This window comes from Dermacentor variabilis, chromosome 3 (assembly GCF_050947875.1).
Source record: "Dermacentor variabilis isolate Ectoservices chromosome 3, ASM5094787v1, whole genome shotgun sequence".
In the NCBI taxonomy this organism is placed as follows: domain Eukaryota; kingdom Metazoa; phylum Arthropoda; class Arachnida; order Ixodida; family Ixodidae; genus Dermacentor; species Dermacentor variabilis.
In genome coordinates, this window is record NC_134570.1 from 8,207,277 (window position 1) to 8,223,512 (window position 16,236).

General features: G+C 51.1%; 2 protein-coding genes across 3 annotated transcripts in view; one reads left to right on the plus strand and one right to left on the minus strand.

Moving 5' to 3' along the window:
* Nucleotides 1-1,809, minus strand: part of P32 (complement C1q binding protein P32) — a 76,939-nt gene extending 75,130 nt beyond the window's left edge. Inside the window, exons 1-2 of one of the 2 annotated variants that reach the window (XM_075684124.1) lie at nucleotides 1,463-1,809; nucleotides 1,062-1,209 (exon numbers count right to left, since the gene is read on the minus strand). In XM_075684124.1, coding sequence (XP_075540239.1) covers nucleotides 1,062-1,209; nucleotides 1,463-1,673 — 359 coding nt within the window. In that variant the 5' untranslated portion in view covers nucleotides 1,674-1,809. The remainder of the gene's footprint in view (nucleotides 1-1,061; nucleotides 1,210-1,462) is intronic. The other variant, XM_075684123.1, reaches the window with a different exon arrangement.
* Nucleotides 1,810-2,147: 338 nt separating this feature from the next.
* Nucleotides 2,148-16,236, plus strand: part of LOC142573903 (uncharacterized) — a 244,863-nt gene continuing 230,774 nt past the window's right edge. The window contains exons 1-2 of the mRNA XM_075683112.1: nucleotides 2,148-2,183; nucleotides 2,294-2,354. The gene's annotated coding sequence lies outside the window, so the exon portion shown is untranslated. The remainder of the gene's footprint in view (nucleotides 2,184-2,293; nucleotides 2,355-16,236) is intronic.

Consider the following 16,236-nt stretch of genomic DNA (forward strand, 5'->3'; position numbering starts at 1 on the left):
ATTTGGGCCAAGAAGCAAGAAATCCCATTTACATTTCTGATGTGGCATCATACTTCTTTCTTTGAGAGTGAATATTCTGCTGGCAGCCATCAGGGTTCTTTGGGAAATTTTGCTGACATTTCTTCCCCAATGGCTGACTTTGGTCAGACTGCCAGGGAAGGGAGACTTTGTGCAAGTACTAAGTGTAAACAATGTGTCATTATTTAGTATACTTTGGCAGCACCTCATGGACACCATGGCCACCAAAGCTGAAACGAGGACTGGTGGACAGCTGATTTAGTATGTGAACACCCGAGAGAACACGGAGGCCTCGGTGAGACCCCAACCCATGGGTGAATTGTGTCCCGGCTTTGATCTCCCTGATGGTTCTGGGCACCTTGGAAGTCCTGTGTCGCCCATTTTGCTATAATCACAGATGCTCTCCTGAGGCCTCTGTTTGCTGGTATTAACGGCAAAGTACCAGTCTTTAATGCGTTGGCATTAGCAGTGTCGAAGTGAAAAAAGTATGCGTGTGACGTGTGGGAAGCCGGTCATGAGGTAGAGAGAGGATAGGAGAGCTTAGAAGAGCGTGCGTGCGTGCGTATGTATGTATGTATGTATGTATGTATGTATGTATGTATGTATACAGTACAACTGACGGTGGTCTGCTTCAGGCCACTGCCAGTTGCACTTTGCTCCTCAAAGAGGCGGGACGTGTGTTGTGTGAGCTCCTGCACAACACTTTATAGTGTGGTGAAGGCGGCTTAAGTCACGAATCCGAGACCTCAAAGTGCGACATTTCTTTCGCGTTTACCGCTAAATCGACACTTTTTCTCGAGCGACTCTGCCAGCATTAGTAACGTGATCATGGCTAGCCAACGGTGTCTAACTGCCGGCTGCTGGCAGAATATCAACTCCTCTCGCTAGGCAGACCCCCCCCCCCCCCCCCCCCCGCCCCGCCGCCGACACGCACATGGCGACGGTTGCAACAGCACATTTTCTGGACATGCGGGCTTCTACGGAAGCTTCGCTACCAGTTGAGATACACCCTACTTTATACGCGAAATACCGGGCACACTCACGTTTCCTGGTTGAAGGATCGCGTCAAGGTAACTTCGGATCCCTCTGTTTTAACGTCAAATCCTTCGATCTTCGGAATCTGCGTTGACTTCCTTGCCTTCTTCTCGGCTTCGATTTCTTCCACGAGAAAGTCGGCAAGCTCCTGGTCACCTACAAAGGAAAACGAATAATCCCCTGGGCTAACACGATGCAAAGCATAGGTTTTCTTTCGCCGATTCTTCGGACGTGTACGGCGGTATTGGCACATGACACGCTAAATGTGTAAGGAAAGAAAAAGTCACTAGGCATCGTACATACGATACAGTGAGCGTGCAGTCACGATTCTAGTTGCTCAAAACATCCACTGCTTCTGAGAACAAAAGAAACCGCTTCACTACGAGACCATGACCATGTACCAAGTCACCTTTAGTACTTGCTTGGCTGTAGTTGCAGACCGCCGGCCGCACGGGGCTCGATCTTGCAAAGCGCCGGCACGCCAGTGTGCGGGACAGAGTAGAGCTGGACATGGACTTGTAGCCGGGCTCACTTATAGGTTTCAGCGCCCTTGTAACAACACTGTATCGTGCCGGTTTTAGACAAACTCGGGTCACGGATCCAATAACGCTTACTGCCATGACTTACGGTACGCTTTAGGTGCAATCTAGACAAACCTACCCCGATAGGCCTAAAGCGAAAGCACCAAAGAAACCTGCAGCAAGACAGAGCAACGTTCGCGCAAACCACGCCACTACGGACCACGCCAGAAAAACGTGTTGCCGCAGTGTTGCCAGGTTGGACAAAACGGCATCGCCCAAAGTTAGAGAAATTGCAGCCCAAATGTGGCCAAACACAAAAAAGAGGGGAAAAAATTGGTAGCCTAACATAGCCATTTTTATTTGCAATTTTATTTGCATATACATTTTCTCGTTCGACTGCGGCAATCTCTTCTTGCGCAACCCGTCGTATCAAAACGGCCAAGGTACATCCAAATTGGCGGCCAGGAGTTACGGAGTCGCCATCTATCGGAAGCGCCTCGCTGGCGTAGCGCATAGGGCCAGTATGAGGGATCACGCGGCACGTTCCTCATAGGTTTTGCTGTCAGCGCTCACGGAAAACACCACGCGCGAGCTCCCCCGGACATTTCTGTAAGCACTTTCTAAACAAGAGAAGTTTTTCACTGTCTAAATAATAATTTTGGGCAAACTGAAAGCACAGAATCGTTTACAGACGCTATCTCTTTACCGAATATGTACAGTGAATGCCACTGCGCGCAGTCGCTGCGATGGAGTCTCCCGAACCGGCTTCTTGCGTGAAAGGTAGGTAAACGCTGAGAGCAAACTATGTGAATTATGTTCTTATAGTGTTTGTATAACTAAATGGAGCATAATAGAATCATCATCATCATCATCAGCCTGGTTACGCGCACTGCAGAACAAAGGCCTCTCCCATACTTCTCCAACAACCCCGGTCATGTACTAATTGTGGCCATGCCATGCCTGCAAACTTCTTAATCTCATCCGCCCACCTAACTTTCTGCCGCCCCATGCTACGCTTCCCTTCCCTTGGGATCCAGTCCGTAACCCTTAATGACCATCGGTTATCTTCCCTCCTCATTACATGTCCTGCCCATGTCCATTTCTTTTTCTTGATTTCAACTAAGATGTCATTAACTCGCGTTTGTTCCCTCACCCAATCTGCTCTTTTCTTATCCCTTAACGTTACACCTATCATTCTTCTTTCCATAGCTCGTTGCGTCGTCCTCAATTTAAGTAGAACCCTTTTTGTAAGCCTCCAGGTTTCTGCCCCATATGTTAGTACTGGTAACACACAGCTGTTATACACTTTCCTTTTGAGGGATAGTGGCAACCTGCTGTTCATGATCTGAGAATTCATGATCTGAGAAGTTAAAGCCGAATACCTGTTCTGTAGCTTGATCTGGAATTCCTCTATTTTCCCTCTTACCGCTAACTCATTCATCGGCTTCTTATGTACCAGTTTCTTCCGTTCCCTCCTCAGGTCTAGGCTAATTCGAGTTCTTACCATCCTGTGGTCACTGTAGCGCACCTTGCCGAGCACGTCCACATCTTGTATGATGCCAGGGTTAGCGCAGAGTACAAAGTCTATTTCTAGTCTCGCCGTTCGGGCTCCTCCAGGTCCACTTTCGGCTGTCCCGCTTGCGGAAGAAGGTATTCATTATCCTCATATTATTCTGTTCCGCAAACTCTACCAATAACTCTCCCCTGCTATTCCTAGTGCCTATGCCATATTCCCCCACTGCCTTGTCTGCAGCCTGCTTCTTGCCTACCTTGGCATTAAAGTCGCCCATTAGTATACTGTATTTAGTTTTCACTCTACCCATCGCCGATTTCACGTCTTCATAGAAGCTTTCGACTTCCTGGTCATCATGAGTGGATGTAGGGCCGTAGACCTGTACAATCTTTATTTTGTACCTCTTATTAAGTTTCACAACAAGACCTGCCACCCTCTCGTTAATGCTATAGAATTGCTGTATGTTACCAGGTACATTCTTATTAATCAGGAATCCGACTCCTAGTTCTCTTCTCTCCGCTAAGCCCCGGTAGCACAGTACGTGCCCGCTTTTTAGCACTGTATAGGCTTCTTTCGGCCTCCTAACCTCACTGAGCCCTATTATATCCCATTTACTGCCCTCTAATTCCTCCAATAGCACTGCTAGACTCGCCTCACTAGATAACGTTCTAGCGTTAAACGTTGCCAGGTGCATGTTCCAATGGCGGCCTGTCCGGAGCCAGTGATTCTTAGCACCCTCTGCTGCGTCGCAGGTCTGACCGCCGCCGTGGTCAGTTGCTTCGCAGCTGCTGGGGACTGAGGGCCGGGGTTTGATTGTTGTGTTTATATAGGAGGTTGTGGCCAAGTACTGCACCAGGGTGGCCAATCCTGCTCTGGTGAGGGAGTGCGTTATCGGTTCTGGTCACCGGGATCAGGCCACACTCCAGGCCTGTTTGTGCAATTTTATCAGCACGCGGATTTTTTTTTAATCCGGTGGAAAATTGCCGGCACCGGGATTCGAGCCACGGACCTCTTGCACGCGAAGCGGGTGTTCTACCTCTACGCCACCGCTGCAGACGCCTAATAGAATGACGCCTCAATGCAGCGATCGCACGGGTTCGCAGCGACGGACTGCGCGTCTGCATGCTTGTCCGCGCACTGTTTCGCTTTCGCCGCGTGCGCGTTTTCGCACCGTGCCATGAGCTTTAGGCCGCAGAATATGAGTGTTTGACAGTATACAAGCAACTATTGTTGCGTGGGCGCTATCAGAGCTGTTCAAAAATAATTTCATTGTAGAGACTTCGACGATTCAATCTTCTTTTTTCTAAATTCTTGGACGTTTCAATATTATTTCTCGAGTTGCGTCGCACTGTATCAGGAACGTACCCAGGGGGGGGGCCCGGGGGGGCCCGCCTCCCCCCCCCAAAATCATGTGGCATACCCCCCCCCCCCCCCCTCCCACGCCACCACTCCTCACACATTCCTAAAGCGCCGCCAGATCAATGTTGAGACTTGGCAGCTGTTCATCGGTCAGCATTATGCTGCCTTGTTCACTCCTTTTAGATGGCGGTAGTTATCGGCCTCTCTTGTAATGTGAAGGACAATTTTCTCATAGATTCCGCACCCGCGCAATTAACTCGAGATGCGTTCAGTTGTCACCATCTGTTCAACCGTCAAGCCCACAGCTGATGCTTTTGTTAGTTCAACCTTCTTTTGTTTAGGCTGATCCTGGGACCAGGAGGGGGATGCGGCTGTTACTCAGCTGGTCTGTACTCTCATGGAATGAGTTGCGGCCAGAGAAAACGCCAATTGCGTTTAACTTTTCCCTTTGCTTCATTATTTCCTTGAGTTACGGCTCGCCGCGACGCTGGCAGATGCCCGGGACCATCTACACGTGATATGGGTTAGATAAGGTGGGAAATAAAATAATGTGAAAGAGCGTCCATCATGAAACCCTGCAATAACCCTTAAACCCATAAGCAAGATGACTGTCGCCCGTTACCTCGTCTGTTTTTCCCTAACTGTATAGCACTTTTCGTTCAAAATTGGCAACTGGAAACAAAAAGAGCAAGGAGTTGAGAAATTAAGCGATCTACTAAGGGAGGGAGCCAAGGCAACAACCAAACTGCAAGCAAAAGCGAATAATAAAAAAATGGCTGTGGCTTAGCTAAGGCTAAGCCCAGGATGCGAAGCATACTAGCCTTTATTTTAGTTGTTGAACCACTGTTTAGCCTGGTGAACTGCTGTTGCTTGGCTATATTTGGTTCGGCTAGACGAAGAAACAACTCATGCGTTACTCTGCTTCGCCTTCAAGAGTGGAACGTGACAGCGTTCCCGTCGACCCGCCAAGGGGTGTAAGACAATGGGCTACGGCGCAGCGACTACGCACCCCGCATTGGACGCGGTGAGCGTCGAGCAACGCAGCGTTCGGCGCGGCAACGAAATGTGCGCCTGAGCAAGCGACGCACGCCTGAGCCTTAGAAACAGCTCGTTTCTAAGGCAACACCGCATTCACTAGAGGCGCTTTTGTACCGCTTTGAAGCATCGTACTCGTGGCTCAGTGGTAGCGTTTCCGTCTCACACTCCGGAGACCCTGGTTCGATTCCCACCCAGCCCATCTTGCAAGAGTTGAGCCAAAGCCACCTAGAAACAAGCGCAGCTGCTTATATACCGCCGCGACGCCGCGAGCGACGGCGCGAGTTGGAGCCCCGTTTCTCCTCTGTCGTGACGTCACAGTGTCACGTGGTCAGCCTTGAAGGCGACGCCGCGAGCGGCGGCGCGAGTTGGAGCCCCGTTTCTCCTCTGTCGTGACGTCACGGTGCCACGTGGTATGGCATGGGGTCAAAGGTCATTGAAGGCGACACCGCCGCGCCTGAGGAGCTGGGTTGAGCTCTAGTAATATGCTTCGCATAAAAAGTTAACCGTTGTTTATGAGAACATTTATGGATCAGCATCTTTTTATTTAAAAAGGAAATAGAGAAAACGCCGCCGGAAGTGGAGAACAATTACTTGTTTTGAATGACGCTTCTACAGTTATCGGTCGAACCCCCTCACGTAGCCACTTCTCTGCTGTGCTTATGTGGGTGTTTTTCTAACCTTTCGAAGTGAGCGCAGTACGTCTAGAATCGCAGAGTCCTGCGCTCTACGCGGTTGTATGGGACTGGCGGCCGCACAGCGTTACGCAATTCGCCGAACTGTCAAAACTGATCAACAAGGCGAAAATAACTGATATTCGAAACTATAACATGAGAAAGACTGAAGAAGCCGTAAAAAATGAACGCAGCCTGAAATCAGTAAAAAAGAAACCTGGCATAGGACAAACCATGATGTATGCACTAAAAGATAAGAAGGATAATATCATCAGCAATCTCGAAGATATAGTAAAAGCAGCGGAAAAATTTTAAGCTGACCTGTATACAGTACTCAGAGGAGTCACGATACCTCACTTAGAAACAGTAATGAACAGGATACAGAAACTCTTCTATAACTAGCGATGAGGTCAGAAGGGCCCTGCAAGACATGAAATGATGAAGATCGGGAGGAGAAGGTGGAATAACAGTCGACTTAATCAAAGATGGAGGAGACATAATGCTTGCAAAACTGGCGGCTCTTTATACGAAGTGTCTATCGACTGCAAGGGTCCCAGAAAACTGGAAGAATGCAGACATTATACTAATCCACAAAAAAGGAGACGCTAAAGAATTGAAAAATTATAGGTCTATTAGCTTGCTCCCAGTATTATAAATAATATTTACCAAAATAATCTCCAATAGAATAAGGGAAACACTGGATTTTGTCAACCAAGGGAACAGGCTGGCTTCAGGAAGAGATACATTACAATGGATCACATCAATGTCATCAATCAGGTTATCGCGAAATCTGCAGAGTAAATAAGCCTCTCTATGTGGCTTATATAGATTACGCAAATGCATTTGATTCAGTAGAGATACCAGCAGTCATAGAGGCACTACGTAATCAAGGAGTACAGAACGCTTACGTAAAAAGCTTGGAAAATATTGCTACATGCGTGCGGTATTTGTTTGTTTGAACGAGGCGCGTGGGCGCCATCACTCCAGAAAAGAGGAGGAAGAACGAAGTGGGCTCGCGCTGTGAATCTAACCGGTCAGCGCTGCAACCGTTGTTGTAAATATAATCTGTAAATAGCTTCTCGTCTTCATAGGCTGAGAAAGCCACAGCACGGTCCTATACGACTATGAACATCACAGTGTAAAAGTCAATTGCAAGTTGCACCACAATTAGTTCGTAAACAGTCACAAACACACACAAACGGCCATGATGTAGAGTTCGATGAGCATATAAACAGATGAAGAATTACAGTGCTAAAATATTTCATGCACAACAACAAAATATGTATAACACGTAATATACAAGCACTAGTAATTACAAATAGAAGAATGTTTTAGTGACATCGTGTGATTATTCAATGCAATGCCTAGTATTTGTTGAGGACGCCTGTGTCTGCATAAAAATTTTCAATTGCGTTCAATGCTTTTCGCTGTGCTATTTTCGATGGCCATGGGCCCAGCAATTTTGCGAGTGAGAAAGGCCGGTGAGGATCGATGAAGTGTAGCTCTTGTTCTAGCTGCTGTCTTTGTATCTCGTATATGGGGCATTCGAGGAATAGATGGCGAACATCTTCATCGTCGTGGCCTCAGGAGCCAGCCGGGGAAGCAGCCCGTTTGATGCGATGTCGGCTCACGGCGACAAGCCGACAGTGGCTGACGTCGACGCCATTCCGCATTCCGCGTCACGTGCGCCCAATCTAGAGCCGTTCCTTCTTGCCCTCAATTCCGAGAGTATAAAAGCAGCTGCCCCCGGACCCCAAGAGAGAGTCTCCGATTTCTTCCGTCGAGTAACGTGCTCTCCCGTCTCTCCACTTCGGTCTACCTGACCGGCCGCTCTTTTGCGATGCTATAATAAACAAGTTGTCCCGTTTGCAGTCGACTCATCCTTTGCCAGGACCTTCGGATGCTTCCAGCTGGGCCCCAGGCCGCCAGGCCAACGCTACCCTTGGGGCTTGCGACCCAGATGCAACTACTGGCTGCCAGCGGTGAGATCGCGACAACGGAGGCCAGCAGCGAAGATATGCGGTTGACTGTATGCTGAGCAGCACAACGACCATCCGGGAGCAGTGCAACGAGCCCTGCGTGATGACTGGTTGCCTGCAGCGGAACGACTGCGCTGAATTCTTGGCTGCGAGGTTTGGTGAGTGCGGGACTTTCTTCTTCTGAGTTTTGCCAGGCTTTTGTTAGTGTCAAAAACAGAGCTGGTAATTGTGGTTGTCGTTGCTGCCGGGTTAGTTTGCGGCAAGACAATAGCAGGCAGTAGAGAAAGTAGCATTCGGAGCAGCCATGGATTTGAAGTCGTTGCGCAAACCGAAATTGCTGGAGCTTGCAAGAGAGTTGGGTCTGGATGTCTCAGACAAACTCAGAAAACCAGAACTGCTAAGGGCTATTCTTGCGTTAGAAGCTGAGGATGACGAGCTGTCGGAATGCCTTGAGACCATTGAGGAGAGGGAGACGGCAAAAAGACAGGAGCGTGAACGTAAAGAACAGAAAGAGCGAGAGCAACAAGAGAAAGAAAAAGAGCGTGACCGTCAACACGCTTTGGAAATGAAGCGTCTCGAGATAGAGATGGAACGCGCTCGTAATGGAAGTCAGGCACACGGTGCAGGAGAACGAGTATTGTTCAAAATGACTGACCTGATGCGGCCGTTTAAGCTTGGAGAGGACATTGGTTTGTTCCTGGTTAACTTTGAGCGAACGTGCGAGAAGCAGGGGTTCTCTCGGGAAACGTGGCCACAGCGCTTGCCCACTTTGTTACCCGGCGAGGCGGCCGACGTAGTCGCTCGCTTGAAGAGAGAGGAGGCAGAGGATTTCGACCAAGTGAAATCGAGTCTGCTAAAAAAGTACAGGCTGTCAGCGGAGACGTTCCGTCGGAAGTTTCGGGATAATGACAAAGGCAGAAGTGAGTCATATACAGAGTTTGCCTACAGGCTTATGTCAAACATGCAGGAGTGGCTCAAAGAAGAGAAAGCGTTTGGTGACCACGAGAAAGTTCTGCAGTGTTTCGGGCTGGAACAGTTCTATAGTCGGTTACCTGAGAACGTGCGGTACTGGGTCTTGGATAGGCCAGACGTTAGTACGGTGGCTAAAGCCGCCGAGCTAGCCGAGGAGTTTGTGACGCGTCGGGCTCGCGGAGCTAAGGACGGTCAAAAGGGTGAATTTGGCTCCAAGTTTGAGAGGCCGAAGTTCCGGGTGCGAGTGAAAGCAGTCCGACCGAACGTAAGGAGATGGCGGCAGCCGAAGCCGAACGCAGAAAGCGGTTCGAGATGAGGCAAGCGCGCGTGTGTTATACGTGCCAGAAGCCGGGTCACTTTTCGGCGCAGTGTCCAGAAACGAAAACAAAAGTCGTGTTTTTGTCAATATGCAGCACTGACGAGAACATGAAGCTTCTCGAGCCTTACATGCCAGACCTCCTCGTGAACGGGAAAGAGTGCCGAGTGCTTCGTGATTCCGCAGCTACAATGAATGTAGTTCGCCCCTCTTACGTAGAACCCGATATGTTCACGGGCGAGTGCGCATGGATCAAGCAAGCCGTGGAAGCTCATAGCGTGTGTCTGCCCGTAGCAAAAGTGCTTATTGAAGGACCTTTCGGAGCACTTGAGACGGAGGCCGCAGTGTCATCTATGCTGCCCCCCCCCCCCCCCCACCCAGTACCCGTACCTATTTTCGAACAGGTCCGATCACCTCCTGCGCGAGAAGGGGCTTTTGTTTGGTGAGGCTAGCGTTCAGGCCTTAACCAGATCGAGAGTTCGGGAGCTCGCTGCAAAGGCGGTAGTTGCGGGCCGACGTTGTCGAACAATGAGAAAGGGTCAGAGGCGCAGCAAGCTGATATTCAGAGCAGGTCCGAACTGAATAAAATTGAGCCTGTAGCGTTGAAGGCACCAGATACTGGAGAGGAAATGCCCGACACGGGAAAGTTAGAAGAGCTATCTGCAGATTTGCTCATCGCGCCTACGTCAGACGGACTTAATAGGTTGCTAAAGGTCAGCCGGTCGGCTTTGATAGTCGAGCAAAAAAAAGGATGGCAGCCTAGAAAACATACGCTGCAATGTCAAGGAAGGTATCGCCAAGAAAAATGCTCGTTTTGTGGAAAGAGATGGGGTCCTGTACCGGAAGTATCTAGACCGCAGGGGAGTGGAGTTCGATCAGCTGATCGTGCCTCAGTGCTACCGTCAGGATCTGTTTCGCTTGTCGCATGGGGGTCCGTGGTCCGGACACCTAGGAGTTAAGAAGACTAAGGACCGTCTCTTGCAAGAGTGCTATTGGCCAGGGTGTTTTCGGGACGCAGAACACTTTGGTGAGGACATGTGACACCTGTCAGCGGGTTGGCAAACCAGGGGACAAATCGAGGGCGCCGTTGAAGTTGGTACCTATCATTACGGAGCCTTTTAGACGGCTCGTTATTGATACAGTGGGACCTCTGCCGGTAACAACCACGGGGTACAGAAACATTTTGACTGTGATCTGCCCAGCGACAAAGTTCCCTGAAGCAGCGCCGCTTAAAGAACTCAGTTCAGTTGAGATAGTCAATGCACTACTGTCCATATTTGCGCGAGTTGGTTTTCCTGCGGAAATCCAGTCAGATCAGGGCACAGTGTTTACTAGCGCTTTGACGACAGCCTTTCTCGAAAGGTGCGGGGTAAAGCTGTTACACAACTCAGTGTACCACCCACAGTCGAATTCCGTTGAGAAGCTCCACTCCGTCATGAAGCGCGTGTTGAGAGCATTGTGGTTTGAACGACAAACCGACTGGGAGCTGTGTCTGCCTGGGGTGATGTTTGCATTGAGGACCGCGCCGCATGCGGCTACGGGGTTTTCGCCAGCTGAGCTGGTGTACGGTCGCTCGCTGCGGTCTCCGCTTCGCATGCTTCAAGACGGATCACTGCCCTCTCCAATGGCTGCAGACCATCTCTTCCACAAATGGCCGCCTCCTGCGCTGGAACCTCGCTTTGCAACAATATTCCTTTGAGGTGCGTTACAAAAAGGGGAGTCTCAACGGTAATGCCGATGGCTTAAGTCGAGGCCCCTAACGTAGGAATCAGCCTCAAAGTTGTTTGTTACTGATGTTTTCTTCCTGACGCAGGATTTTTAACATATTGCTTTTGTTTAGTGTTTCAAAGTGATGACGTGCTTTCTAGTGCAATTTTCCAATTTGTGGACGCGTTCTGAGTGCTGCTAGACTGTAAGGAACTAGGCAGTAGTATAAAAGGGGAAAGAGCCTGGCAGGGCTTAGTGAGGGTTGTGTCGTGCTTGCTGACTGAGTGGTTGAGTTTCGGCGTAGTTCTAACGCTTGCTGGGAACGAGAACAAAAATGGCAACTCTCCCGAAGTCACTTTGCAGTGTCCTGTGTGAACCTGAACGTGAGAACGAGACCGTGGACTGCCCCCGGCGCTCAAGAAACGCCGAAGGACGACCGACTTCGGTTATGAGCATCATCGAGCGACATCCCTCCGGACAGCGGATGCAGTCCCTTGACCATCGGGATCTCCTTCTCCCGGCGGGGCGGTCTGTTACGTTTCGCCTACGAGGCGCGGTATAACCGGCGCGGATGCAACGGACGCCGGGGCTTCGTTCACAGCGGTGGACATTTTGGCCCGTTCAGCGCTGCCGCAACGCCTCCCCGCCAAGCGCGTCCAGGCATGTTTCAATGCCACGTGTCTTCGTGTGTGCGTGTGTGTGTGTGTGCATCTTGGTGCCCACGCTTGTCAAAGCGCGGCAGCCGGGGAGAGGAGCTCCCCAAGTGTGAAGCGAGGAGGTCTGAGCGGCGCCGGCCCGGCGGATGCGTCACTACTCGTCTCAACGTGCCCGAGCGGCGCCGTCACGTGCGCCCCATCCAGAGCCGTTCCTTCTTGCCCTCGACTCCGAGAGTATAAAAGCAGCTGCCCCCGGACGCCAAGAGAGAGGCTCCGATTTCTTCCGTCGAGTAACGTGCTCTCCCGTCTCTCCACTTCGGTCGACCTGACCGGCCGCTCTTTTGCGATGCTATAATAAACAAGTTGTTCTGTTAGCAGTCGACTCATCCTTTGCCAGGACCTTCGGATGCTTCCAGCTGTGCCCCAGGCCGCCAGGCCAACGCTACCCTTGGGGCTTGCGACCCAGATGCAACAACGGTTATTCCTTCTTCTAAGGTCAGCGACAAGCTGTCCCATCATACTTCAAAACCACGATTTCCACTTATTGTATAGAAGCCCACCCCTCTTTCTAACGCCCTGCGTGACATTAAGAGTATTGAAATAAGTAAATTCAGTTAATCCATTCTTACGCAGTTTTTATTATTGCTGTCGCGATCGTTAAGCAAACAAAACAGCAATGCCAGACGAAGCTTAAGCGACACGGTTACTTACTACGAGCGTGTGATGGAGTCAACCCTCACAAACTCTTATAATAAAAAAATTGCGACCACGTGCGAACGAGCTCATCAGCGCACACGTTTCGTCGTTACAGAGCTGAGACGTGAATTTGACCTTAACACCACACTAGCATGCATCCGTTCACGTGTAAATAAGCAGAAACGTAACAAGTCGCTCAGATGTCTCGTTATTACGAGAACGCGCACGACACTTTTAGCCAAAAACAATACCAGCCGTAAATACACGAGCTGTTAAATTGAGCAGCGTGACCGGCCATCACGGGCAGCAAATTCTCAAATTACGACACAAACGCCAACAAAGTTCTATTATTCCGAATGTACGCAGTTTTACGATTACTTTGACAATCGCTGTTACGCAAGCAAAACGCCAACAGCACACGTACCGAAGTTTAAGATGCACGGTTATCACTACGAGCACGCGAAAGAATCAGTCAAGTGAGAAAACGTTTCACTGTTAAGTACTAAAAGATACGACCACATGAGAACACGCAATTAAGTAGGCGCAAACGTTTCGTTCGTCACATGCAACCGAGGATTGGATTGTAGGCAACTTTATTTATGCCTGCGGTTGGGCGCTCGCGCACCCCGACGAGGGCCTACGTCATCTACGAAGTCGCTGTTACTCGGCGCGGGTCTCCGCTCGCCGTTGCCGGCTCGCTAGGTCCGTGCCTTTCGAGCGCCTCGAAGACCTGCTGGACGGCCCAGAGCTGTTCGTCTCGGTCGTATAGCTCTGCGCGGCTGCCTCGAGCCGCGGTGGGAGCGTTCTTGATTTTGCTTCTTCTGGATTTTTGTCGCAGTCCCACAAGATGTGCGTTTAGACTGTGGTCTCCCTCCGGCAGACTCTGCACTTATCGGTCGGATATGTCTCGGGGTACATGCGATTCATCAGTTTCGGGCTCGGTAGCAATCCGGTCTGGAGCTGTCGCAGTACTACCGCATCCGCTCGATTCAGCCTCGGGTGCGGAGGTGGGAGAGTCCTGCGAGCCACGCGGTATAGGCCTTTGTTATCTCATTGTAATCCGTCATGCGGTCCTTGGTTCCGAACCACGTCGGACGGTCTGTCGCCGGGGCGCGGTTGGTTAGCGCTCGCGCCGCTGCGTGTGCCGTCTCAGTATGCGTTCTCACTGCGTTCCGACGCATCGCCCGCGTGCGCCGAGAACCACTTGAGTCGTACTTTTCGTTCTTGTAGTTTGACCGCTCGCAGTTCGCACCACCTGTCTCGAGTCACTCAGCACCGTGTGGCAGTTTGCGTCGGCGATGGCCAGGGCGATGGCTACCTCCTCCGCTTGTTCCGCTCCGGTGCTTCTCACGCTCGCTGCCGTCCTTGTGGCGCCGGTTGACGCCTCTATGACGACCGCTGCGAGTGCGTTCCGTTGGTATTCGGTCGCGTCCACGTACCGCGCGTGTTCGTCGTTGGCATGCTGGTCGATGAGAGCCTTGGTCCTCGCCGCTCTTCTTCCCTAAGAATACATTGTTGCGCCAAAAATGGAAAATAAAGACTTGGGAAGGAAGAATACGAAACGACAGATTGAGCGCTGAACTGCTGCGTGAGATAAAGATACTTGGCAGGAGTGGTGATACGTTAGCAAGGGAACTTTTGTCGGCATATCACATTAAAGAGAGAGGCACGAGTTGTATTAGTGACACGTCTGTTTTTCTGTTTGAAAACGAGTTGCAGCTGTTGAAAACGTCACTGGAATCGCTCTAGGCGACACTGATGTAAGCATGCGCATTTGTTCATTCTCTCTGCCCTGCTGTAAGAATAAAATCAGTTGAAGTTCAGCGCACAATCTGTCGTTTCGTATTCTTCCTTCCCAAGTCTTTATTTTCCTTTTTTGGCGCAACAATGTATTCTTTAGATCCCAACCACGGAGTAAGACATTTAGGAGGTGAAACTCCCGTCAGCGTGAGCGAGCGCGGGCGACCAGATAAGGTCACAATTGTTGTATGCGCCGACGGGACCGTATACAGTGGCGGCGCCATGAGGCGCGTCGTAGAAGCCGCAGCTAAAAAAGAAAAAAAAATGCAGCGCCCGGGCAGGCGGCTTCGCCGCGCTCTCAACGGCGGTAATTTCTTTCCAGGCCGCCAGGCGCCGCCAGCACGATAACGGCTCCGCGGGCATGTGACTTTTTCTGGTCGCCGCAAACAGCGGAGTTTCCACTTCTAAACGTTTCTTGCTCTGTGATCCCAACCAACTCGCCCAGCAACAAGTTCTACTCTTCTTCCCTTGTTGAACTCGGGATTCATGTTCTTCGGTATGGGGTCGATTCCTGTCTGGCGTCGGACCTCTTCAGGGACGGGGAGCTTCATCTCCACCTCGTTCGAGTGTCCAATTCCCAGATCGTCCAGTATATTCCTCCCGGCTTTGGTCATGGACAGCCGCTCCAGTTGAGAGGTCCGTTGCGCTTCTATTTCTTCGAGCGTATTGTGTATCCCGAGTTGTAACAAGCGGGTCGTGCTCGTGGACTCGAGCAGACCCAGCGCCGTCTTGTACGCTCTTCTGATGAGCACGTTGATTTTGTTACGTTCGTGTTGCAGCCATCTGTGGTAGGCTGCAACATACGCGACGTGGCTGATGACGAAGGATTGGACGAGCCTAATTAGACTCTCCTCTCTCATGCCAGCCTTCCGGGAAGTGACTCGTTTGAGGAGTCGAATCGCGTTGGCTGCTTTTGCCTTGAGACGGGTGATGGTTTCGCCGTTTCTTCCGTGCTTTTCGATGACCATGCCTAGGATCCTAATTTTGCCGACCTCGGGGATCACGTTGCCGGATTTGGTTACGATTCAGATTTTTTCGTTTTCGCGTTGTCTGGTCTTGCTTCTGCTGTTTTTGGTAGGTGGGAGCATGAGAAGCTCCGATTTGTTCGGCGAACATCTCAGTCCGGTGCCTTCCAGCTGGTCTTCTATTGCGTCGACGGCGGCTTGCAGCGCGCCCTCGATGTGGGCGTCGCTGCCACCGGTCACCCACAGCGTGATATCGTCCGCGTAGACGGTGTGCCTGACGTCTTCGATGTCCCCGATCTTTTCGGCCACTCCGATCATTACCAGGATGAACAGCATCGGCGAAATGACCGATCTCTGCTGTGTGCCGGTGCTCCCGAGCTTCTTCTCTAGGCCGCCTGCTCGTAGCTCGACGGTCCTGTCCGTGAGAAAGTCCTTGATGTTGTTGTAGGATCTTTCGCCCATGTTGAGCTTGGAGACTTGGGACAGAATCGCCGAGTGTTTCACCTTATCGAAGGCGCTCTGCAGGTCGAGCCCTAGGATTGCTTTGATGTCGCGGGCGCTGCCGCCATCATCAATGATTTGGTGTTTGAGCTGCAGCATCGCGTCCTGCGTGCTGAGCTGCTGTCTGAAGCTGATCAAAGTGGCCTGGTACAGCCCTTCTCGTTCCAGGTAGTCTTGCCACCTGTTGAGCAGGACGTGCTCCAGCACATTGCCCACACAGGACGTGAGCGAGATGGGTCGGAGGTTATCCGTGTCCGGCGGCTTCCCCGGCTTGGGGATCAGGATGGTCTTGGCTGTCTTCCACAGCTTTGGCAGCGCGCCCGCTCTCCAGCACTTGTTGAACTTTGAGAGGTTTTCAATCGAGCCGTCGTCGAGGTTCTTGAGCGCCTTGTTCATGACGAGGTCCGGGCCGGCTGCCGACCGGCTGTTGAGGTCATGCAGGGCCGCGCGTACCTCGACGTCGATGTCACGATCGAGCTTCGCGTTAGG